This window comes from Ovis canadensis, chromosome 1 (assembly GCF_042477335.2).
Source record: "Ovis canadensis isolate MfBH-ARS-UI-01 breed Bighorn chromosome 1, ARS-UI_OviCan_v2, whole genome shotgun sequence".
Taxonomy (NCBI): Eukaryota; Metazoa; Chordata; class Mammalia; order Artiodactyla; family Bovidae; genus Ovis; species Ovis canadensis.
Window position 1 is genome coordinate 187,436,234 of NC_091245.1, and position 25,820 is coordinate 187,462,053.

At 44.5% G+C, this 25,820-nt stretch overlaps 1 protein-coding gene across 1 annotated transcript in view; it reads left to right on the plus strand.

Annotated features, from left to right (window-relative positions):
* The window catches only part of ARHGAP31 (Rho GTPase activating protein 31), a 122,204-nt gene that overhangs the window by 85,553 nt on the left and 10,831 nt on the right, over nt 1-25,820 (plus strand). Inside the window, exons 7-10 of the mRNA XM_069554349.1 lie at nt 2,742-2,940; nt 7,193-7,317; nt 17,253-17,315; nt 19,977-20,552. Of these exons, the coding sequence (XP_069410450.1) occupies nt 2,742-2,940; nt 7,193-7,317; nt 17,253-17,315; nt 19,977-20,552 (963 nt within the window). The remainder of the gene's footprint in view (nt 1-2,741; nt 2,941-7,192; nt 7,318-17,252; nt 17,316-19,976; nt 20,553-25,820) is intronic.

The following is a 25,820-nucleotide window of genomic DNA, read 5'->3' on the forward strand; positions in this document are numbered from 1 at the left end:
AAATCTGCATTTCTAACAAGTTTCCAGGTGATGCTGCTGCTACTGGCTAGGGTCCATACCTCAAGAACCAGTGTGTTAGAACTATATCTGCAAAATATTTGTATGAGCTGATCAAAGCATTCTTTTCTAGTTTGGCTAATAAGCTTGGGAAAATCAATTATAACCATCAAAGTAATCAATTGCAATTAATATCAAATTTTGATTCCTGGTATAATAATTCTTACCCCCATCCTGTCCTCTATGTGGTTTATGATCTTTCTTTTAAAATTTGCATACCATAAAATTCACTGCTTTAATCATTTTATAGTAACATTTCAGTGGTTTTTAGTGTGTTCACAGAATTGTTCAACCATCACCACTGTCTAATTCCAGGATGTTTTCATCACTCCAGAAAGAAACCCCACACCCAGTAAAGGAGTCGCTCCACATTTTGTCCTCCCTTCCCACCAGAGTCTGGCAACCAGTCATCTACTTCCTGTTTCTATGGATTTTGCTTCTTTTGCACATTTCATATAAGTGGAATCATACAATACATGGCTTTTAATGACCTACTTCTTTCACTTAGCGCATGTTCTCATGGATCAGCATTTCATTCCATTGTATGGATATACCATATTTTATGTATCCACTTATCAGTTGATGGACATTTGGGTTGTTTCTGCTTTTTGGTTATTATGATGCTGCTGTGAACAGTCATGTGCAAGTTTTTGTGTGAACGTGTGTTTTTTAATTGTCTTGACCTAGGAATGGCTGACATTTCTTTTATCTTTATTTTAACTTGCACTTTGTGCTAAGTTTCTCCAGACTTGTCTGACTCTCTGTGACCCCGTGGACTATAGCCTGCCAGGCTCCTCTGTCCATGGGATCCTTCAGGCAAGAATACTGGAGTGGGCTGCCATTGCCTTCTCCAGGGGATCTTCCTAATCTGGGGACTGAACCCACAACTCTAATGTCTCCAGTGGGTTCTTTACCGCTAGCACCACCTGGGAAGGAGAAATAGTATGCTTTCATTCATTCATCCTTTTGAATCAACCAGTAATTCACTGGGGACTTACTGTATGCCAGGAACTGTGGCGGACCCTCCACACATATCATCTCATTGTCTTATCACAACCATCCTAAAGCTATCAACCTTATTTTATACATGAAGAACCAGAGAACCAGAAAAGCTTAGCAACTGGTAGGACTGAACATGGAACCTAAATCTTCCAGCCTGTGCTTTTTCCTTACCCAGTGATGCCTCTGGGAGGAAAAAAAATAGGAAAACAAATAAATAAACCATTGTAGAGAATTAATGACTTTGGGAAATGTTCTTCTTGACAGCGAATTCCACCCATGACTGTTAGTGTTAAGGGTGTTCCTAATTCCAACGTGGAAATGCCTGTCCTTTTTATGACCATTGCCTTAATCAGCTTTTGTCCCGCATGTTGAAATTTAGTTTCCTCTGAGCCTTTAACTCTTGACTGTCTCCAATACATACTATTCAGTGCATTCCACTTAAATGTTCTTCTTATGAATTCTTACTGACTTTGGTAACATACTTAACATTTACACAAAATGGAATAAGTCATTTGTTGTCGTTGTTCAGTCACTAAGTCATTCGTATCCAACTCTTTGCAACCCCATGGACTGCATGCCAGGCTGCCCTATCCTTCACTATCTCTTGGAGTTTGCTTATATTCATGTCCATTGAGTCAGCGATACTGTTTAACTATCTCACCCTCTGCTGCCCCCTTCTCTTCCTGCCCTCAATCTTTCCCAGCCTCAGGGTCTTTTCCAGTGAGCCGGCTCTTCGCATCAGGTGGCCAGAGTATTGGAGCTTCAGTTTCAGGTTCAGTCATTCCAATGAATATTCAGGGCTGATTTTCTTTAGGATTGGCTGGTTTGATCTCCTTGCAGTCCAAGGGACTCTCAAGAGTCTTCTCTAGCACCACAGTTCAGAAGCATTCCTCAGCCCTCAGCCTTATTTATGATCCAGCTCTCACATCTGTATATGACTACTGGAAAAACCCATAGCTTTGACTGTATGGACCTCCAACCTTAAATTGCCTTGGAGGCCATGTTTTCCAGCTGCAGCTGCTGCTGCTAGGTCACTTCTGTTGTGTCCGACTCTGTGTGACTCCATAAACGGCAGCCTACCAGGCTCCACCATCCCTGGGATTCTCCAGGCAAGAACACTAGAGTGGGTTGTCATTTCCTTCTCCAATGCGTGAAAGTGAAAAGTGAAAGTGAAGTCGTGTCCGACTCTTCAAGACCCCATGTACTGCAGCCTACCAGGCTCCTCCGTCCATGGGGTTTTCTAGGCAACAGTACTGGAGTGGGGTGCCAAGAGAGAAGGGATAATCTTCCCACCCCAGCTGAGTGAGACCACCTCTGTGGCTGAACACACATTCTCACCTGACCGAAGGACTAAGCAGTACCCAGGGGCAAATACCCTCAGCTGCTACTCTGGCCCACAGTAAGTGCTTAATATGTTGTTGTGTGAATGAATGAATAGTCCGTCTCTGAAAAGTACAGGAATGCAGGTTACCTTCTGAAGCCTCTGTGTGCCCTCTGGCTGGAGATGGCCAGGATTGCTATCACATTCCTATATGTAGTCTTTGCCACAGACCCTACCATGCCCAAGAGAAGTCCCTGCCGGGAGGTCAGGAATGGGGGAGCTGTGGCTGTGGGCATCTGGCTGGAACTGGTGAACAGATCCACTCCCAGGAGGTCTATGAGCTCTTCTCTTTTCTTTACAGAAAACCGGCCGATCATGAAGAGCCTGACCCTGCCCGCCCTCTCCCTGCCCATGAAGTTGGTGAGTCTGGAGGAAGCTCAGGCCCGGAGCCTGGCTACTAATCATCCCGCCAGGAAGGAAAGAAGAGAGAATAGCCTGCCCGAGATTGTCCCTCCCATGGGCACCCTCTTCCACACTGTCCTTGAGTTACCAGACAACAAGTAAGTGGCCTTCTTTCAAGTTCTGGGAGATGTTTGGGTGGCGGGGGACAGAGGAGGAAGTGGTTAGAGTTTCGGGGCTATAATGGCAGCATGGTCTGGGGTTGTGATCTGGTTTGGGGGGTAAGGTGGCCTTCCAGAAGAGATGGGAGCTGATGCCACGACATCACCAATGTGCATTCCCTCACTGCCCCAAAGTCTTTGAGACCTTGGTCTCCCACCAGAGATCCCTAGTACTGTGGTGGGGTAGGGCTCATAGGTGTCAAGAATCATAACTAAAATCCCTTATTTCCTAGCTTAGACAAAATAGCCTTGATGTTTTCAAAAGGAAGGTTGCTAAACAGAAAAATTTGGCTGCCTCCTCCCACCCTTCACCTTCACAGCACATTATAAAAGGCGTGGAGATGGACGGAGGACAAGCTGACAAACCACCACTCTGGCCTGAAAACTCTTGAGGACATGCATCCTGGCTTCTGTTCCTCCTCTGCTACCTGTCAGAGCCCTCCCTTCCCTCCAAAAACAAAACAAACACCGTTTTTACTCGTGTCTTTCCTCACTTCTCCTTTTCATTTCTTCTGTTGTAACCCTGGTCTCCACACATTCCTCGTTTATGGAAGCAAGAGTCCTAAATTCTAGGCAGACAGTAGGTGGAGGAGCAGGAAGGCAATCTTTTCACTGAGGAGTATCATCCTTGCTGTTTGGTCAGTGAAAGGAGGTGTGAAAGCAGACCCTGCAGGCCTCTTGTCAGTGTCCTGCACATGAAGGCACGGCTGTTTCCCTCTGGGGAGGGAGAGCGTGCTGGGTGCCTGGGAAGGGTGACTGGATCTCACCTGGCAGGAAACGCTCCATTTCCTGGAGGGCACAGATGGCTCTGCCCCTCCCTCCAAATCCCTGGAGGATGATACTTTCATCCAGGGATCAGGAAGAAGGATACCTCTGAAGGACAATCAAGTATACCTTCCCTGTGCTGTCAACCACACCTGGGGTGCACGATGCCTCAAGGTATAGGCGATACTGTAAAATCTACCCCAAGGCCAAGTGCTTGACAACATTAGGCTAGATACGACAGAGACCACGAAGCACTGCAGGTCTATCCCTGATGGCAGAAGCACGTGTTCTGTGGAGAAGAGGTCCTCTGTGGAGCCCACAGGTGCCAGGGTTTCATCCCAGAACTTTATGAAATATAATGGCTAGGCCAGCCAGAGCCCGGCAAGGCCTCTGTGGTGACCTCTGGTGGCAGCAGGTCCTCTGGGCCCTGTCTGAGTTCAGTTCAGTTCAGTCACTCAGTCGTGTCTGACTCTTTGTGACCCCATGGACTGCAGCACGCCAGGCCTCCCTGGCCATCACCAACTCCGGAGTTCACTCAAACTCATGTCCATTGAGTCGGTGATGCCATCCAGCCATCTCATCCTCTGTCGTCCCCTTCTCTTCCCACCTTCAATCTTTCCCAGCATCAGGGTCTTTTCAAATGAGTCAGCTCTTCACATCAAGTGGCCAAAGTATTGGAGTTTCAGCTTCAGCATCAGTCCTTCCAATGAATATTCAGGACTGATTTCCATTAGGATGGATGGGTTGGATCTCTTTGCTGTCCAAGGGACTCTCAAGAGTCTTCTCCAACACCTCACTTCAAAAGCATTGGTTCTTTGATGCTTAGCTTTCTTTCTAGTCCAACTCTCACATCCATGCATGCCCATTGGAAAAACTATAGCCTTGACTAGACAGACCTTTGTTGGCAAAATAATGTTTCTGCTTTTTAATATGCTATCTAGATTGGTCATAACTTTCCTTCCAAGGAGTAAGCGTCTTTTAATTCCATGGCTGCAGTCAACATCTGCAGTGATTTTGGAGCCCAGAAAAATAAAGTCAGCCACTGTTTGCACTGTTTCCCCGTCTATTTGCCATGAAGTGATGGGACTGGATGCCATGATCTTAGTTTTCTGAATGCTGAGTTTTAAGCCAACTTTTTCACTCTCCTCTTTCACTTTCATCTGAGGCTCTTTAGTTCTTTGCTTTCTTCCATAAGGATGGTGTCATCTGCCTATCTGAGGTTATTGATATTTCTCCCAGCAATCTTGATTTCAGATTGTGCTTCATTCTGCCCAGCATTTCTCATGATGTACTCTGCATATAAGTTAAATAAGCAGGGTGACAGTATACAGCCTTGACGTACTCCTTTCCCAATTTGAAACCAGTCTGTTGTCCCATGTCCAGTTCTAACTGTTGCTTCCTGACCTGCATACAGATTTCTCAGGAGGCAGGTCAGGTGGTCTGTTATTCCCATCTCTTGAAGAATTTTCCACAGTTTTTTGTGATCCACATAGTCAAAGGCTTTGGCATAGTCAATAAAGCAGATGTAGATGTTTTTCTGGAACTCTCTTGCATTTCCAATGATCCAATGGATGATGGCAATTTGATCTCTGGTTCCTCTGCCTTTTCTAAATCCAGCTTGAACATCTGGAAGTTCATGGTTCATGTACTGTTGAAGCCTGGCTTGGAGAATTTTAAGTATTACTTTGCTAGTGTGTGAGATGAGTGCAATTGTGTGGTAGTTTGAACATTCTTTGGCATTGCCTTTCTTTGAGATTGGAATGACAACTGACCTCTTCCAGTCCTGTGGTCACTGCTGAGTTTTCCAAATTTGCTGGCATATTGAGTGCAGCACTTTCACAGCATCATTTTTAGGATTTGAAATAGCTCAAGTGGAATTCCATCACCTCCACTAGCTTTGTTCATAGTGATGCTTCCTAAGGCCCACGTGACTTCACATTCCAGGATGTCTGGCTCTAGGTTAAGCATCACACCGTTGTGATTATCTGGGCTATGAAGATCTTTTTTGTACAGTTCTTCTGTGTAGTCTTGCCACTTCTTCTTAATATCTTCTGCTTCTGTTAGGTCCATACAATTTCTGTCCTTTATTGAGCCCATCTTTGCATGAAATGGTCCCTTGGTATCTCTAATTTTCTTGAAGAGATCTCTAGTCTTTCCTTTTTTTTTAAGTCTTTCCTATTCTATTGTTTTCCTCTGTTTCTTTGCATTGATCATTGAGGAAGGCTTTCTTATCTCTTCTTGCTATTCTTTGGAACTCTGCATTCAAATGGGCATATCTTTCCTTTTCTCCTTTGCCTTTTGCTTCTCTTCTTTTCACTGCTATTTGTAAGGCCTCCTCAGACAACCATTTTGCCTTTTTGCATTTCTTTTCCTTGGGCATGGTCTTGCTCCCTGCCTCCTGAACAATGTCACGAACCTCCCTCTGTAATTCTTCAGGCACTCTGTCTATCAGATCTTATCCCTTGAATCTATTTCTCACTTCTGCTGTATAACCGTAAGGGATTTGCTTTAGGTCATACCTGAATGGTGTAGTGGTTTTCCCTACATTCTTCAATTTAAGTCTAGCACTCAACTATCCCTGCTTCATCAGGGAAATGAGAGACAAAGCCAGAGACACAGTGGCCACCCTCTGTGTTTCTCTGCAGTGACCACTGACCACACCCAGCAGTCTGCAGCTCTCCCAGGCCAGGCTCTCTTCCAAGTTGCTTTCTCATCCACCCCCTGTCCAGCCCACTGAAGTCTCCCTAGCCTTCTCCTCACCTGTGTATGTCCCAGAAGTGTGGCTGCAGGGCAGGGAGCATAAAAGGACTGAGGTCTCTGGCCTTTAGTGTTTACTCCTGTAAGAAATAGATGTCTTTAAAAACCCAGGAGGAAAGTGTTCATCAGAATTTCTACCAGAATTCCCAGAACTGTGGTTGCTTGTGACCTCTGAGTCTCCCACCAACCCCTGCCTCTGTTTGCCCCCAACCCCTGCTTTTAATGGGCTTCCCTCGTGGCTCAAATGGTAAAGAATCTGCCTTCAGGCCTGGGTTCAGTCCCTGGGTCAGGAAGATCCCCTGGAGGAGGAAATGGCAACCCACTCCAGTATTCTGGCCTGGAGAATTCCATGGCCTGAGAAACCTGGTGGGCTACAGTCCATGGGGTGACAAAGAGTCAGACACGATTAAGCCACTTTCACTTTCCTGCTTTTAATAGCACATCTGAAAAATGTGGTCCTTCACTCTGACTCATGAAAACCTGGCTTGGTCATCAAGGGCATCCTTGGACAGGGTGAGAGTCAGGCTCAGCTTGGATTTTTTAAAAGAATTTCGTGCCATGTCAGAGTTGTTCATAACTAAGAACATGTTTGGGATATTCCTTTGATAGTTCAGAGTCCCATTGAAATGGCTAGTTATCCAACTTACCCCCTGTGGCTTGGCTCTTTTAGAAGAAAGCTCTCCAGTAAATCCAAGAAGTGGAAATCAATATTTAACCTGGGACGTTCTGGATCAGACTCCAAATCAAAGCTGAGTAGAAACGGGAGTGTATTTGTGAGAGGACAGAGGCTCTCAGGTAAGAATCAACAATGGTTATGTTCATAAGAGAGATATAGATATATATTTTTAGTTCTGTTTCTTCAGTCTTTGGTTTGGGTCAAGCTCACCAATTCTAGAAGAGAAACTTATAAATTAGCTGAAGAGCCTTTTTTGTTTCTTCCTAAGTTTATCTATTTGTTTTTGGCGGCACTGGGTCTTCTTTGCCACGCGGGCTTTTCTCTGTTGCAGCGAGCAGATGCTGCTCTTCGTTGCAGTGCACTGGCTGTTCATTGCAGGGGCTGCTTTTGTTTCGGAGCACTAGCTCTAGGTGTGAGGGCGTCAGTAGTTGTGGCACGTGGGCTTTAGAGCATAAGCTCAGTAGTTGTGGCGCATGGGCCTCATTGCTCTTGAGGCGTGTGGGGTCTTCCCAGAGCAGGGATGGAACGCCTGTCCCCTGCCTTGACAGGTGGATTCCCAACCACTGGACCACCTTGGAAGTCCTGTTTTTTTTGTTTGTTTGTTTTTTAATTATTTTGGATTTACAAAAATTTTTCAAAAATAGTACACAGAGAATCCATATACCCGTCATGCAGCTTCCCCCAAAGCTAATGTATTAAATAACTGTAATACAATGATCAAAACCATAATGTTAATATCAGTGTAATACTGCTAAATAGTTTACAGATGTTATTTGTATTTGGCCTTTTGTCCTACTAATGTCCAGGCCCCACGGAGCCAGGATCTAGTCAAGGAACCCACATTGCATTTAGATTTCATGCTTCCTTAATTTTCCAACCTAGGCAGCTCCTCTCAACCTAGGCAGCTCCTCCGTCTTTCTGACTTTGACACTTTGGAAGAGTTTTGGCCATTTATTTTGTAGAATATACCTCAGTTTGGGATTGTCTGATGTTTCCTCATGGTTAGATTGAGGTTACAAATGCTGTGCCTGTCACAGTGTGTCATATCAGAGGGCCCATGAGGTCAGTGTTTTATTGTTGGTGATGTCAACCTTGATCACTTGGTTAAAGTGCCGTCTACAAGGTTTGTTCCTGTGAAGGTACTATTTTTTTCCTTTGCAATTAATAAATGTCTTGTGGGAGATACTTTTAGACCATGCAAATATTCTTTTCCTCATGATACTTTCATCCATGAATTTTAATATCCATCAGTGGTTCTTGTCTATAACAGTTCTAACTATGGTATTTACCATATGGTAATTTTCCACTTCCATCATTCTTTCTACGTTTATTAATGAACTTTACTGTAAGGAAGATCTGACATTTAAATAAGGATGCTGCCCTGTGGGAGTTATATCTGAGTAGTAAGTAGAACTGATGCAGAAGGGAACCAAGGGAACCACTATAAAATGGGGAATATAATCAATCAAGCTGAATATTGTATCAGAAAGGGAAGGCCAAAGAAATTTGCCACAGTGGCATTCAGTGTTACAGACTGAAAGCATGATTTTTTAAAAAATGAGAGCAATAGTTATGAAACAAGTAGTAAAAGGTAAACATTCAAATGCAATGAGCAAACCTTGATTGAATCTTAGTTTGTAAAAATAAAAAAGACTACAGGGCTTCCTGGGTTGTCCAGTGGTTAAGAATCCACCTGCTAATGCAGGGAACATGAGTTTGATCCCTGGTCCAGGAAGATCACACATGCTGCAGAGCAGCTAACCTGTGCGCCACAGCTACTAAAGCCCACACTCTGGAGCACGTGCTCGGCAACGAGGGAAGCCACCATAGTGCGAGGCCTCCACACTGCAGTGAAGAGTGGCCCCTGCTCGCCAAAACTAGAGGAGATCCACAAGCAGCAATGAAGACCCAGTGCAGCTAACAATAAATAAATAAAAATTTTTTACAAAAGATAATTTTGAGGATAAATAGGCTAGATTTTAGATGATATTGAAAATAGTAAATTTTCATAGTTTGCTGGTGCTTAAGAGGCATATGCTAAAGTTAAGTATTTAAAGATGAAGTGTCAAAATACTGAGACTCACTTTCAAATGATTCTGCAAAATTTAAGTATGTAGGTAGATAAATAGATTAGAAATAGATGAACCAAACATATGGCAAAATATGAACCTAGATGGTAGGTTTAGAGGTCTTCAGTGGTTCTGAATGTTTGAAATTCTTAACAATAAAGGTTTGGGGGGAAAAAAACTAATGTCTGTAGAGGAAATTGAGAGAATATCTTTAAGAACCTTCCCCAGCACTGGTTATAACTGTGTGCCAAGGATCATAAAGCACAGATGTTAGAAGTCATCACGTTGTCCTACTGGAGTAATGGGGATTTCACCAGGTATAGTGGGTGTAGTGGTTTAGGCTGTGTGTGTGCTCAGTTGTGTCCGACTCCTTGGACCCCATGGACTGTAGCCCGCCACGCTCCTCTGTCCATGGAATTTTCCAGGCAAGAATACTGGAGCAAATTGCCATTTCCTACTTCAAGGGGTCTTCCCAAACCAGAGATTGAACCCACATCTGCGTCTCCTGCATTGGCAGGTAGATTCTTTACCATTGCACCACCTGGGAAGCTTGGTTTCAGCTTCAAGTAAGAGCAAATCCAACTCTACTGGCTTATGCAAGGAGGTAACTTATTGGGACACCCAGATGTAGGAAAAGCTTCAGGGACGATTTAGTCCAATGGCTGTGTTTCCATTTCTCCATGTTTTCCTCAGCTATGCCTTCCTCTGAGGGTCAGCTTTATCCTCAGACTGGCTCCCTTTGCAGCAACAAAGTGGGTATAGTATTAAGAGTTCTAGGTTTTACCTTTGACTATCATTATGACCAGAAGGAGAAAGAACATCATTTCTGGTAGCTTGCTTCTTGGTGCAGGGACCCTTTTTTCCCAGAACCTCCGCATTAAGTGTCTGTCGCCCTCCCCAATCCCCACAATAGTAGCCTTCACTTAGTCACATGGGTCGATCGTTACGGCCGGGAGAGTGCTGTGTGTTGACCAGCCTAGGACTGGATTCCTGAACCAATCACGGGCATGAGGAATGCCATTATGCCTGTTGGGTGAGGAATGAGGTACACCCAAGCTGGACAGGGCTCCAGAGAAGGGGAAGGAAATGGATTCTGGGCACCCATCTGTAATATCCATTATATGGGGGAAAATGTATTTCACAAAACGGCAAGATAGCCAGGTGAAGAGGACAGGTCGCCGTAGTTATGGGAGGCCAGATACAAGTCAGAAGTTAGGATTCTCAAAGGAGAATTTAAGGGGTATACCTGGCAAGAAACTCCTGATCTAATAATAGATTTGCTGAAGCACATCAGAGAGAACTTCAGTTACAGAATTAGTGCCACAATGTAAGAGGTTCACCAAGTACCAAAAAGTTAAAAGAACAAAACAATTGAATAAAAATAGAATAAGTGATTTGCTTTGATTGTGACTTAGGAAGATTTCCACCCCCGTGTGGTTTTCGAAAGGAAGAAGCTCCAGGTGCTGGATCAAACAGTGGTAAATTCATAGAATGTACAGGACGTCCCTGGCCGCTCCTCAGCAAGGCTGCACCTCAGAGTCACCCACAGGATGTGGTTCACACCCACAGCAGCTCTGCATCAGGAGGACTGTGATAAAGTCAGAGTATTGGTAACTTTTTAAAAGCTCCCCAGGAGATTCCAATATGCAGCCAGAGTTGAAAACCACTGCTATCTCATGAACAAGCTGGTCAGAAATAGTTCATCAAAATGGCTGGCTTTTGATGGGGTACAGAGGTGCAATTAAAGAACCATCGGTGTCAATATAAATAGCTCTCTGTGACCTTGACTATTGCCTGAGCGGCCATGTTTCACTAGAAGAGTGTTGTTGAAACCCTAGAAATTAAAGACTGGGTGGGGGAGGGTAGGGGGTGGTCATAACCCTGTAATAGCCTCATTATTTGTTGAAATATACTTGTGAAAAAAGGAAAGCAGTGGATTAACATATTTAAATAATTTTTAAATCTTTTTTTTAAGTTTTATAATTAAGAACATTTTAAAAGTTGATTTACCATGTTTATAGTACTGGAGTTTTTTGTGGGGAGGGGGTGCAGGTGAAGGGATGTTTAACCATGTTTAGAAAATGGAACAGAAATAGGAGATACTAAAGAGCAATATTGCATAGGAACCTGGAATGTTAGGTCCATGAATCAAGGTAAATTAGAAGTGGTCAAATAGGAGATGGCAAGAGTGAACTAAAATGGACTGGAATGGGTGAATTTAATTCAGATTATCATTATATCTACTACTGTGGGCAAGAATCCCTTAGAAGAAATGGAGTAGCCCTCATAGTCAGCAAAAGAGTCTGAAATGCAGTACTTGGGTGCAATCTCAAAAACGACAGAATGATCTCTGTTTGTTTCCAAGGCAAACCATTCAATATCACAGTCTCTATGCCCCAACCAGTACTGCTGAAGAAGCTGAAGTTGAACAGTTCTTTGAAGACCTATAAGACCTTCTAGAACTAATATCTAAAAAAGATGTTCTTTTCATCAGAGGGGACTGGAATGTAAAAGTCGGAAGTCAAGAGATACCTGGAGTAACAGGCAACTTTGACCTTGGAGTGCAAAATGAATCGGGGAAAAGGCTAACAGAGTTTTACCAAAAGAACGTACTGGTCATAGCAAACACCCTCTTCCAACAACACAAGAGAAGACTCTACACATGGACATCACCAGATTTTCAATACCAAAATCAGATTGATTATATTCTTTGCAACCAAAGATGGAGAAGCTCTATACAGTCAGTGAAAAGACCAGGAGCTTATTGTGGCTCAGATCATGAACTCCTATTCAGACCTAAATTGAAGAAAGTAGGGAAAACCACTACACCATTCAGGTATGACCTCCATACGGCAAATCCTTTACGTTTGTACAGTGGAAGTGACAATAGATTCAAGGGATTAGATCTGATAGACAGAGTGCCTGAAGAATTATGGGCAGAGGTTCCTGACATTATACAGGAGGCAGGGATCAAGACCATCCCTAAGGAAAAGAAATGCAAAAAGGCAAAATGGTTGTCGGAGGAGGCCTTACAAATAGCTGAGAAAAGAAGAGAAGCTAAAGGCAAATGAGAAAAGGAAAGATACATTCATCTGAATGCAGAGTTCCAAAGAATAGCATGGAGAGATAAGAAAGCCTTCCTCAGTGATCAATGCAAAGAAATAGAGGAAAACAATAGAATGGGAAAGACTAGTGATCTCTTTAAGAAAATTAGAGATACCAAGGGAAATTTCATGCAAAGATGGGCTCAATAAAGGACAGAAATGGTATGGACCTAAGAGAAGCAGAAGATATTAAGAAGAAGTGGCAAGACTACACAGAACTATACAAAAAGATCGTCATGATCCTAATAACCACGATGGTGTGATCACTCACCTAGAGCCAGATATCCTGGAATGTGAAGTCACGTGGGCCTTAGGAAGCATCACTATGAGCAAAGCTAGTGGAGATGATGGAATTCCAATTGAGCTATTTCAAATTCTAAAAGATGATGCTGTGAAAGTGCTGCACTCTACATGCCAGCAAATTTGGAAAACTCAGCAGTGGCCACAGGACTGGAAAAGGTCAGTTGTTATTCCAATCCCAAAGAAAGGCAATGTCAAAGAATGTTCAAACTACCACACAATTTCACTCATCTCACAATTTCACTCATCTCACACTAGCAAAGTAATACTTAAAATTCCCCAAGCAAAGCTTCAACAATATGTGAACAATATGTGAACTTCCAGATGCACAAGCTGGATTTAGAAAAGGCAAAGGAACCAGAGATTAAACTGCCCACATGCTTTGGATCATAGGAAAAGCAAGACAGTTCCATCTACTTCTGCTTTATTGACTATGCCAAAGCCTTTGACTATGTGGATCATAACAAACTGTGGAAAATTCTTCAAGAGATGGGAATAACAGACCACCTGACCTGCCTCCTGAGAAATCTGTATGCAGGTCAGGAAGCAACAGTTAGAACTGGACATGGGACAACAGACTGGTTCCAAATTGGGAAAGGAGTACATCAAGGCTGTATATTGTCACCCTGCTTATTTAACTTATATGCAGAGTATATAATATTTCATATATAATATGAAATGCTGGGCTGAATGAAGCACAAGCTGAAATCAAGACTGCCGGAAGAAATACAAATAAGCTGCTACCCAGAAGACACCACCCTATGGCAGAAACTGAAGAGGAACTAGAGAGCCTCTTGATGAAAGTGAAAGAGGAGAGAGAAAAAGCTGGCTTAAAACTCAACATTCAAAAAACAAAGATCATGGCATCTGGTCCCATCACTTCATGGCAAATAGATGGGGAAACAAGGGAAACAGTGACAGACTATTTTTTGGACTCCAAAATCACTGCAGATGGTGACTGCAGCCATGAAATTAAAAGGCATTTGCTCCTTGGAAGAAAAGCTGTGACCAACCTAGACAGCATATTAAAAAGTAGAGACATTACTTTTCCAGCAAAGATCTGTCTAGTCAAGGCTATGGTTTTTCCAGTAGTCATGTATGGGTGTGAGAGCTGGACCATAAAGAAAGCTGAGCGCTGAAGAATTGATGCTTTTGAACTGTGGTGTTAGAGACAACTCTTTGAGAGTCCCTTGGAGTGCAAGGAGATCCAACTAGTCCATCCTAAAGGAAATCAGTCCTGAATATTCACTAGAACAACTGATGCTGAAGTTGAAACTCCAATACTTTGGCCTAATGTGAAGAACTGACTCACTGGAAAAGACCCTAATGCTGGGAAAAATTGAAGGCAGGAGGAGAAGGGGATGACAGAGGATGAGATGGTTGGATGGCATCACCAACTCGATGGACATGAGTTTAAGCAAGCTCTGGGAGTTGGTGATGGACAGGGAAGCCTTGCGTGGTGTAGTCCTTGGGGTCACAAAGAGTTGGACACAACTGAGCAACTGAACTGAGCTGACTGAAAGGGTAAGAAAAACTTGGGTACTGACTGAATGGAGATGCATAAACTCTGAAGTCTCCCAGACACATGTGTACTGGAATTTGTGTCAATATATTATCAAACAGGAAGATTCTAGGGAACCCTCTAAAGTGAACTCCTTTGAGCAGGGAAATAAAGCCACAGAGATCATCTAAGAGAGGGAACTCAAGGACCCAAAGAAAACGGGTGAATGCATTTCCATGAGGCCAAGGTCCCAGGCAGAAAAAAATAATCTAAACACAGTTAGCCAGACTTTCCTGGTGGTCCAGTGGTTAAGAATCCACCTGCCAATGAAAGGGGCATGGATTCAATCCCTGGTTTGGGAAGATCCCACTTGCCGCAGAGCAGCTAAGCCTGTGTGCTTAGAGCCTGTTCTCTCCAACAAGAGAAGCCATGCAATGAGAAGCCTGCACACTGCAATGAAGACCTAGCTCAGCCAAAAAGAAAGAAGTAAATAAAGCAAAACAAACAAACAGAGCCCTTCCCTGAAAGACCAGGGGAATTCAGGTCTTTGAATGAATAAATCAATATCTACAGTTAGGCCTTCATATCTGCATATGTGGGACGTATGGGTAGACAAGGCTGATTGTAGTTCACCTTTTATATAAGGAGCTTGAACATCCAGTGGATTATGGTATCTCTGGGGGTCCTGGAACCAATCCTCTGCAAATACTGAGGGACACCTGTATCGTCATAGGCCACAGAGCCTTGAGTGCTTAGCCACTGTCCAGACAAGGAGCCAGGGAATTGTTGGAGACTGTTCCCTTCTGTGTCCACTGGGGCCACAAGGAGCTTCATTGTCAGACAGAGGGTCCCACAGGAAAGGTGGACACTGATGGCCCTGCAGCCAGAACTGTTGTCTGTTCTCTCTGGCACTCAGGGTCACCAGGCAAAATTTTGTCGCCAAATACATGTTTGGAGATCTCCGGGTGGTCTCGTGGTTAGGATTCGGCACTTTCACTGTCATGGCTGGAGTTCAATCCCTGGTCAGGGAACTGAGGATCCTGCAAGCTACATATGTGCTTGTGCTTAGTCACTCAGTCATGTCTGACTCCCCATGGACTGTAGCCCGCCAGACTTCTCTGTCCATGGGGATTCTCCAGGCAAGAATACTGGAGTGGGTTGCCATGCCCTCCTCCAGGGGATCTTCCCAACCCATGGATCTAACCCAGGTCTCCCACGTTGCAGGCAGATTCTTTACCAGCTGAGCTACCAGAGAAGCTACTGTGCAAACTGTATAGTGTAGCCAAAGGGAAAAATGAATACATGAATGAAAGGAGGCTGGCCAGGCAAGATTTTTTGTTTGTTTCTAAAAATGGCAACCCACTCCAGTATTCTTGCCTGGAGAATCCCATGGACAGAGGAGTCTGGAGAGCTACAGTCCACGGGGTCGCAAAGAGTCAGACACGACTGAGCAACTTCACTGCACTTCAAATATCTGTTTACTTGGCTGCGTTGAATCTTGGTTGTTGTGGCACACAGGCTCTTTGTTGCAGCAAGCAGGCTTCATTGCCCCACAGCATATGGATCTTAGTTCCCCTACCAAGGATCGAACCCATGTCTCCTACATTTGATGGTGGATTCTTAACCACTGGACCACCAGGGAAGTCCCAATGGCCAGCAGTTTTAGAAGTCATTTTGTAAACTTGTGGAAATAGTCGATCTTCCAAGGATGAGAATTCTGCTTACTCCTGAAAGGAAGGAGGTGGAAGGCAGTCTTGGCATCACCACTGCTAAGTCTTCCAGAGCCCAGTGGGCCCCAGGCAGAGAAGCTCCGAGCCTGGGAGGCTAAGGGGTTAATTCAGAGCCTCTCAAAAGAAGCAGGATATGGACCAAGAAGGGAAAAAGGAATTTTGAAAGAGGAATTAAACAAGTGTGAGTTAGGACCCAACTGGGGCTAGGGCAACTCTGAGTGCTTCTTTTAGAACCATCTCCTGGGTTCTCCCTTGTTGCTGAGCCCTGGTTTATCTTGAATACCATCAACAACAATAAACAATAAACAATAATGACTTCTTCAGCATTTACTTGATTCTAGATTAATACAACCTACTTTATATGCATTACTCCTTTCATCCTCATAACAGCTCTACTTTTCTTCCTTTTCATGTCAAAAAAATGAAAGTTCAAAAAGGTAAGCTGCTTATCTGAGGCCAACAGTGGGAGAATTGGGAGTCAAAGTCAGATATGTCTGGATCCAAAGTTACCTTAAAGCCACTTCTAAAGAGTTACTTTAGAAGCCCTGGCCAGCTTCTAAATTGCCCTCTCTCCCATCCTAGCAAGTTTGACCTGGAAGGAACTACCTTCTAGCCAGTTTGGCTTTCTGAAAAGAGATGATTTTGTGAAACTGCTTATGCCTATACATGGACTAATAAATTTTCACACTCTTCTGAAAACCTCCTTAAGTGGCTTACAAAGATGCATAGAGTCCTTCAGGCTCATAGTAGGTGCTCCAAAAAGGTTTGGTTGGGATCTGCTCCAGGATGAGGTTGGTGGGTGAGAGCTTTAGGGGAGCAAGAAGCAGAGGTGCTTGTGGGAGAAGGGTGACCCACAGGGAAAAGGTGACTCCTTAGAGACAGAGGGGAAAGTTCCCTGGGCCCTCTTACCTGTTGTACTAAATTTCTGGTTGTTGCGCAATGTGGCTACAGTCAAGAATCCTGCTGCCTGGCCCATCATCTAGGAGGCGTTAGCTGGAGCCCCATGGGTTCTACCCTATGGATGAATCTTTGAATCTTTTCTGTAAAGTAAAATTGAGTTCAGGACTCCTCACTGGCTCAGAGCTTTGTGACAAAATTGTAATCTACCTTTATCTGTAAAATGTTAATAAACCTTTGATCTATAATTACCCTATTTTTATAAGGTCAGTCCCCTAAAGAAAATGAGAACATCTGAGGTGGCATGGAGAATGTTTTCCAACGGGGAAATTTATAAATACTTGAAAATTTTCCCAAAGAAATTTCTCTTTTGTACCTACAGTCTGACCTATTGTTCTGAACACTTCCTCCGAAAGTGCATTCACCAGGGATGTTCTTTTCTTTTGTCTTTAGTGGAAAAGGCTACCATCCGACCAGCTAAAAGCATGGACTCACTGTGCTCGGTGCCTGTGGAAGGTAAGATCTCACAGCTGGCTTGGGAACTGGGGATCACAGCTGGAGGAGTGGTGCCCCCACACAGGACTTGCTTCATCAACCCCAGAAGCCGCTCGTCTCCAGTCTAGCTCACACGCAATCCCCCAGGCCCAGATTCCTCCCTGACCCTGAACTTCAGATGCCGGCATAGCCCCTTCTCCCAGAGGCCTGTTTCTCCAGCCTTCCTCCAACCGTAGCTGGAGACAACAGCCTCTTTACATTCCATCCTGAAGCAGATAATAGATCAACACCTGAAAACTAAGGCAGAAGTGGCTCCCTCTTGGGGCATAAAGAAGAGTTTTGAGTTTCTGTGTTTCCATAGGCACTGGCTTCATTGTGTTTGTCAATTCAGGATTCTGAGTTGGGAGATTGCTTCCTTTGTTCATTAATAAGCACCGACGGCACCAGCCTGGCGCACGGCTGGTCCTCACTTACTGAGTAGATGGCACACAGCCGCACGACGCCCGTCACCAAAGCAGCACCTCACCACGGTGGTTCTTACAGCTTCAGCCTTAAGAGGCTGACGTGCTTGCCCTCACTTCTGTGTCTGTTAACCAACAAGCTGACAAGCATTTTTGTAGTTAGCAAGCATTGCTACAGCTTGCAAGACCAGGGCTTCCCTAGCAGCAGGAAGCTTAAACTCCCCCATACTTAAACCATAACTTTCCAGTCCCTTGAATACAAGATATTTTGCTCTTTGCTAAATGAGGCAGCCTGAAACAAAACAGAAAATCTTTAGAAACGACTTCCAAAAAATAATTCTAAACTTGTAAAATATTCCATGAGGTCTTTTTAAGTGGACACGATCCTTTTAGCATTTTCTCACCTTTATATTCATCAGTTTACTTGGTTCTGAAGCCTTTTGGGGGCAGTTCTTGCCCAGTTTTGCAGAATTTAATGTTTCAAAAGCTAGGTCACCACTTCCGTGGGCTTTGGGGAAGTTATCTCACCTCTCAAGTCTCGTTTCCTCATGTGTTCAGGGAGATAATTACACTTCTCCTACAGAGCGTTTTTAAGAATTTTAAATCCAATGTTATCTAAGATGTAGCACGTTGTGAGAATTCTTTTCCAGATCCCTGGCAATTCGGTTGCTGTCCCCTCAGCTTCATTATTTCCCATACAGACTTTTCTTTGCCTTCACTTCTAAGTCAGTCAGGAAATCACTCCTCACAGCTGTGCTTTCTAACATTTAGTTAATTTACATTTCTAGTTTCTGAGACTCTGAATCAGCAGGAAGAAGCCTGGGAAAAGGTGGAAAGGTCTAGCTGAGGACAGCATCTCTTTCCTTGCTGGGAAATCTAACCCCTGTCTGGGTCCATCTGCCAGAGAAAACTTAAATAAGTTTTAAAATGAAACAAGACTTTATTATTTTGCCCTTTTTGTCTTCACCTTCATTTTGAGCAAACATCATTTTGTCATCTCCCATCATCTTTTTGGGTTCAATCCCTGGGTTGGGAAGATCCCCTGGAGAAGGAAATGGCAATCCACTCCAGTACTCTTGCCGGGAAAATCCCATGGGCAGAGGAGCCTGGTAGGCTACATGTAGTCCATGGGGTCGCAAAGAGTCAGACACGACTGAGCGACTTTATTTCACTTCATCATCTTTTTATTTTTTCATGATCTACGTTTAATGCTTGGTGGATGACTGTTCCCTTTAGCCATTTCAGCAGTATCTTTCTTTTGGAAACTGCTCTCCCTGCAAAGTTTAACTCAGATACATGTGTTGTTGTTTAGTTGCTCAGTCGTGTCTGACTCTTTTTGACCCCATGGACTGCAGCATGCCAGGCTTCCCTGTCCTTCCCTGTCCCAGAGTTTGCTCAAATTCATGTCCATTGAGTCGGTGATGCCATCCAACTATCTCATCCTCTGTTGTCCCCTTCTCCTCCTGCCCTCCACTTTTCCCAGCATCAGGGTCCTTTTCCAGTGAGTCAGTTCTTCACATCAGGTGGCCAAAGTATTGGAGCTTCAGCTTCAGCAGCAGTCCTTCTGGTGAATATTCAGGGTTGATTTCCTTTAGAATTGACTGGTTTGATCTCCTTGCAGTCCAAGGGACTCTTAAGAGAGTCTTCTCCAGCACACAATTCGAAAGCATCTATTCTTCGACTTTCAGTCTTCTTTATGGTACAACTCTTACATCCATATGTGACCTCTGGAAAAACCATAGGTTTGACTATGATACCTGTGACACAACAGCAGAAGGTTCTATCAAGATATAACAAAATTCTGTGCACGTGTTTCCTCTTGTCAACCAAATGTTATGTACCTGTCTTTATTAGGATAGCTATACCCTTATTGATGAGCTTCCCTGCTGGCTCAGTGGTAAAGAATCTACCTGCCAATGCAGGCAACACAGCTTCCATCCCTGGGTCAGGAAGATCCCCAGCGGAAGGAAATGGCAACCCACAGCAGTATTCTCGTCTGGGAAATCCCTTTGACAGAGAAGCCTGGTGGGCTACAGCCCACGGGTCACTAAAGAGTCGGACACGATTTAGTGACTAAACAACAATAACATACCGTTATTAGCATGCTGTGCCTTTCCAGTCTTGCCAATATTCAAGTATTATGTGCTGGCCCTTCCTGGAAATCTCTGCAGTGAGGCCTGTACTCAAGACTGCTGACCAAGTTTGTTTGCTTTTTCACTAGGGAAAGAAACCAAAGGAAATTTCAGTCGAACCGTCACCACTGGTGGATTTTTCATCCCAGCAGCGAAAATGCACTCGACTAGCACTGGCAGCTCCTGTGACCTCAGCAAGCAGGAGGGTGAATGGGGCCAGGAGGGGATGCCGGCAGGGGCGGAGGGTGGCTTTGATGTGAGCGGAGACCGAAGCCAGCTGCAGGGGGCTCAGGCCCGGGCCCCACCTGAGCAGCTGAAGGTGTTCCGACCCATCGAAGATCCTGAGAGTGAGCAAACAGCCCCAAAGATGCTGGGCATGTTCTACACCTCAAACGACAGCCCCAGCAGATCTGTCTTCACCAGCAGCCTATTCCAAATGGAGCCTTCTCCCCGTCACCAGCGCAAGGCCCTGAACATTTCCAAGCCCTTTGCTGTGTCTGTGCCACTCCGCGTATCAGCTGTCATCAGCACCAACAGCACCCCATGCAGAACCCCCCCCAAGGAGCTACAGTCTCTTTCCAGCCTGGAAGAGTTTTCTTTCCAGGGCTCAGAGAGTGGAGATTGGCCTGAAGAGGAGAAGCCACTGAGTGCTGAGACTTCTACAGGTAAAAGGGGAGGAGAGGGTCTCTTTCCATTGCAAGAGAGGAAAAACCAGACTTAAACATTGTCTTGTTGCAAGACAGTGTAGTGAAGTGGTTAGAACCATGGACTCTGGAGCCAGACTGCCTGGTTACAAGTCCAGGCTTAGTCATTTTGTTGTACAGTCTTCAACAAGTTTACATAACCACTCCATGCCTCAGCTTCTTGATCTGTAAAATAGGAATATTAATTTCTGAATATTAGTTAATACATGTAAAGCTCTCAGAACAGGGTCTAGTACATAGCAAGTACTATGTAAATGTTACTTGTTATTATTATTTTATTCACTCAACATAGTGAGAAGGAAGGGGAGAGAAGCTCACGGAATGGAATGCAGAGCTGGAATTAGGGATTCAGCTCTTTCAGACACAATCTCTCCATCCACCCATCCCAAATTTCTACCTCATGTCTAACCGGAACATGGCTAGCAGCCTGAGCAATGAGAAGGAGCATCTGCCTCTCAGTTTCCTTGTATGAAACACAGAGAGGACTCTGATTGGGTCTGCTTGGGTCACATGCCCAGCCTTGGGCCAGTCACTTGGCTGGATGAATAGGAGTCTAAGATTGGCCAAGCTTGAGTCTCTGGGCCCTGTCTGGAGTGAGAACCAACAACATACTGTGAGCAACACAAAAGGGAAATAATGAGAACCTCAGAGGAAAGGATGACTGAGAGACAAACCAACAGATTCTTATTGTGGTTTAAGAATATTTCTATTTCAATTAATATTAGCTTTTTCTGATTAGTTATCATGATGTCAGGCACTGTCCTAAGGGTTCTGCATTTATCTCATTTTTCCTCAACTCCTTGAGGTTATTATATAGTTACTATTATCCCTGTTTGCTAAGAGAAGAATTTGTCAACTTGCCTGAGGGCTCCTAGCAAGGACATATAAAAGTCAGGATTTTAATCCAGACTTTTAAAAAAATCCAAGCATTCTGCCATGCTCCCTCTCCTGTTTGCTGCGGGCTGTAGGGTTACAAAGATTCTTAAAACGCAATCTCTTCCCCCCAGCAAGCTCACAGGCTAGGAAGGGAAACTGAAACCCTGCACCCTCCTGCAGCACAGAGTCAACTGGTAGAAGTAGCCTAACACCCTCCTTGGGCCTTTTTTTTTTTCTTTTTTGAGACTTTATTTTTTAAATTGAAGTATAGTTGATTTATAGTGTTGTATTCATTTTTGCTGTACAGCAAAGTGGTTCAGTTATACATACATATACATTTTTAATATTCTTTCCCATTAAAGTTTGTCATAGGATGTTGAATATGGTTATCTGTGCTATACAGTGGGACCTTGTTGTTTGGCCATTCCACATATGAAAGTTTACGTCTATCAACCCCATCCTCCCGAAACCCCTCCCACTTGCAGGCGCAAGTCTGTTCTCTGTGCCCACGAGTCTGTTTCTGTCTTGCAGATAGGTTCATTTGTTTCATATTTTAAAGGGTTTTTTTTGACATGGACCATTTTTAAAGTCTTTATTGAATTGTTACAATATTGTTTCTTTTTTATGTTTTGGTTTTTTGGCCACAAGGCATGTGGGATCTTAGTTCCCCAACCAGGGATTGAACCTACACCCCCTACCACGCAAGGTGAAGTATTAACCACTGGACTGCCACGGAAGTTTCTATTTGTGTCATATTTTAGTTCCCATATTCAAATAATATCCACATACAAGTGATATCAGATAATATTTGTCTTTCTCTTTCTGACTGACTTCACTTAGGATGATAATCTCTAGTTGCATCCGTGTTGCTGCAAATGGCATTATTTCATTCTATTTTATGGCTGAGTAGTATTCCATTGTTGGAGAAGGCAATGGCACCCCATTCCAGTACTCTTGCCTGGAATATCCCATGGGCGGAGGAGCCTGGTAGGCTGCAGTCCATGGGGTCGCTGAGGGTCGGACACGACTGAGCAACTTCACTTTCACCTTTCACTTTGGTGCATTGGAGAAGGAAATGGTAGCCCACTCCAGTGTTCTTGCCTGGAGAATCCCAGGCGTGGGGGAGCCTGGTGGGCTGCCGTCTGTGGGGTCGCACAGAGTCGGACACGACTGAAGTGACTTAGCAGCAGCAGCAGCAGCATTCCATTGTACATATGTATCACATCTCCTTTATCCATTCATCTGTTGATGGGCGTTAGATTTTTCCACATCTTGGCTATTATGAATAGTGCTGCTATGAATGTAGGGGTGCATGTATCTTTTAATTGTAGTTTTGTCTGGATATATGCTCCATTGGGCTTTTTGAATGAGGGAGCACATAAGTTCCCAAAGTGTTAGGAAAGAGGGGTTCAGAAAAGAGATCAATAGCAGGAAGCAGTCCTCTCAGGAGGATTCCAGAAATCCTTCTCAGAAGTGGTGACATTTGGGCCTTCATTAACGTGTAGGACTTTTTAATGCAGAAGATATGGAAAAGGGAGTTCTGCGCCGAGAGGCCCTGGACCATTATGAGAAGTGTCTAGATTTCGGACCCCAGCTGGAAGGGTCCAGATTTGAGCTTCACCACTTTGGGGCAGCATGAGATCTGGTTGGTATCTCTGAGCCTGTTTCTCTTCTGCAGAGTGGAGATGGCTCCTGTCTCAAGGGCTGGGAGGAGTTCTCCATGGGAGAGTGTTCATGAAATGCCTGCTTAGAGTGTGGCCCTCAGAGGACACTCAGTAAACATTCTCTTCCCCCTTCCCTTCAGGATGGGGCATAGAGGAGTGAAAATTCAGGGGTGTTAAGTGATACCCTATCTGGAGAATGCTCTATGGGCTGGTGTGGGTGGAACAGGGTGAGGGCTAGAAGAGGAAGTGAAACCTTTGAGGAGAAAAGTGTTTCTAAAGGCTTTTATGTGACTGGTTGTCCTTCTTAAAAGAGAGGGCCCCCCCTCAAAGGGGTCTTTGGCAGACAATCTGTTATCTTTTTTTCCCCTCTCTCCTTCCATCTCTCTAAATCAGAATACCCAGTCTGTATCAAATTGGTCTTGGAAAGACACTGGTGGAGGCTTCAGCCTGCTTCCCTGACTGTGACTAGTGGCAGACAGGGCAGAATGAGGGGCGTTATAGGAGGCAGCCATGTGACTCTAGGACCAGTGGCCAGAGGGAGATGCCAAAAGTTTCAGGGACATTGCGGGGTGGGTGGGGGGCTCACCTTTGTCTCTGGTGGGGTTAGGTTAACATCAGTTCTAATTACCTTCTTTTATAATTATTCCAAATGGAGAACTCCACCTTCCTTAATACGTTATTTTTTTATTTCTTCTGTGCAATAGCAATAGTTAAAAAGAATTAAGACAATTTTCCAGGTAACCCGATTCAAAGTTTTAGTCACTCTGCTCAAACCCATTCTTCTACTTTTGGCCAAACTTCTACTTCCATCCCATCTGCCAAACCTCTCATGGCCGTGCTGACCTTCAAGGGAGGCTGAGAAGCGTGGCTGACTGGATGGTCAGGTGCCTAGCTAAACTTGAGTCGCTGAGATGGTTCTACTTCAAAATGAGGAAGAGAAAGGATACTAGGGGACATAAGAAGTCTCTGTCTCCATGGCCACCCACTTCATATATAAAGCATCCCATGCTGGCCATCTGACAATGCCCCTCCTCCTCTTCTGAGCTGCAGAGACTCCTCTACAGCTTACAAGTATCCAGCCACAGCAAGTACTGGACTCCTAGTCCCTTACACGATAGTTTCTTGACATAGGTACTGCCTCTGTGCTAAGAAGCTTAATCCAGGGATGGGCGTCACATACGAGTGGAAAGAAAATGGTAACCTGATGGCTTAGCCCCACACAGGTAATAACAGTGAATGCTGTAGGAAGTGGAGCGGGAGGGCGTGGTCTGGGGAGGCTCCAAAAGATATGTTACTAGGTTAATGTCTTGAAATGGGGAAGGTTTGAGTCTCAGGAAGGACTAGAGCAGGGGAGTACAAGGCTGGTCAAGGCTACTGGGTCTGCTCACTGTCTACCCCAGGGAGTGGGAGGAGAGTGGACATGTGGCTGGGCCAGAGTGAGGAGGGGCTTTGAGCAGGACAGAGAGTGATCTGAACAAGCTCACATGTAATGCAGGCCTTTCTTCCACTCCTCGCTTTAAGAGTCTACAGTCAACAAATGGAAGATCCCGAGCTTTGCAAAAAGAGACACTGGCCAACATCCAACTAAGAGATCTTAGTAAAAGGGGAAGAAAGTATTTTTTTTTTTAATCACTGATGCATTACCCTTTTACCCAGAAGTTTCACTTCCAAGAATTTGTCCTAAATAAGTAGCTGCACAAGCACAAAATGCGTATGTACATCATGGCATTATTTATAATAGCAAAAGACAGGACACAACTCAAATGTCATCTTTAGGAGATGGACTGAATAACTAGGATACATTCCCATTGCTGAATTCCATGGGGTTCATAGCTTTGTGAGGCCTGCACCACTTCCTCAGACTCTTATGCATCTGCAAGGGATAGTTTCTTTGCACACAGATGGTATTCTGTCTCAAGTGTCTGCCTTGTGTTTCTGGTTTTCGCCCTCAGGACTTTTTCTGAAGGGAGACTCTCACCCAGCCCTTGCTCAGGAAGGCCCAGAAGTGTGGAGTTTAACTAAGGCAGCTGTCAACCAGTAGGCGATGGGAGTCAGTGGGCTAATGAGCCTGCTGCCCACCCTTGGTGGAATAACTCTGGGGCACATTTCCTCATGGCTCTTCAGAGGGCCACCAAGGGCTGCATTCTGGTTGCTCTGGTTGTGGTGACCACTTTATTGACATTTCCTCCATCTCTGTCTCACCTCCTCACTCCTGTTCCCAGGGACCACCTTTCAGATAAGCTGCCTGCTGCCAGGACCTTGACTAAGGCTCTGTTTTGAGGGGAACTCAAACTCAGCCACATCCTAAAGAAAGTGAAAGTGAAAGTTGCTCAGTCATACCCATCTCTTTCGTGACCCCATGGGCTATACAGTCCATGGAATTCTCTAGGCCTGAATACTGGAGTGGGTAGTCTTTTACTTCTCCATAGGATCTTCCCAACCCAGGGATCGAACCCAGGTCTCCTGCATTGCCAGTGGATTCTTTACCAGCTGAGCCACAAGGGAAACCCACATCTTAAAGAACAGTCCATTTCGTTATATACTAACATGGCATAGACTTCAAGATAGGTTCTTAAAAAATGCAAAGCAAGAACAGTATAGATCACATGTGTAATATAGATCATATTACACATTTGTATAATAAAGGTGGGGAATAAAAAATAGATGGTACAAGTATCTGCTTATCTAT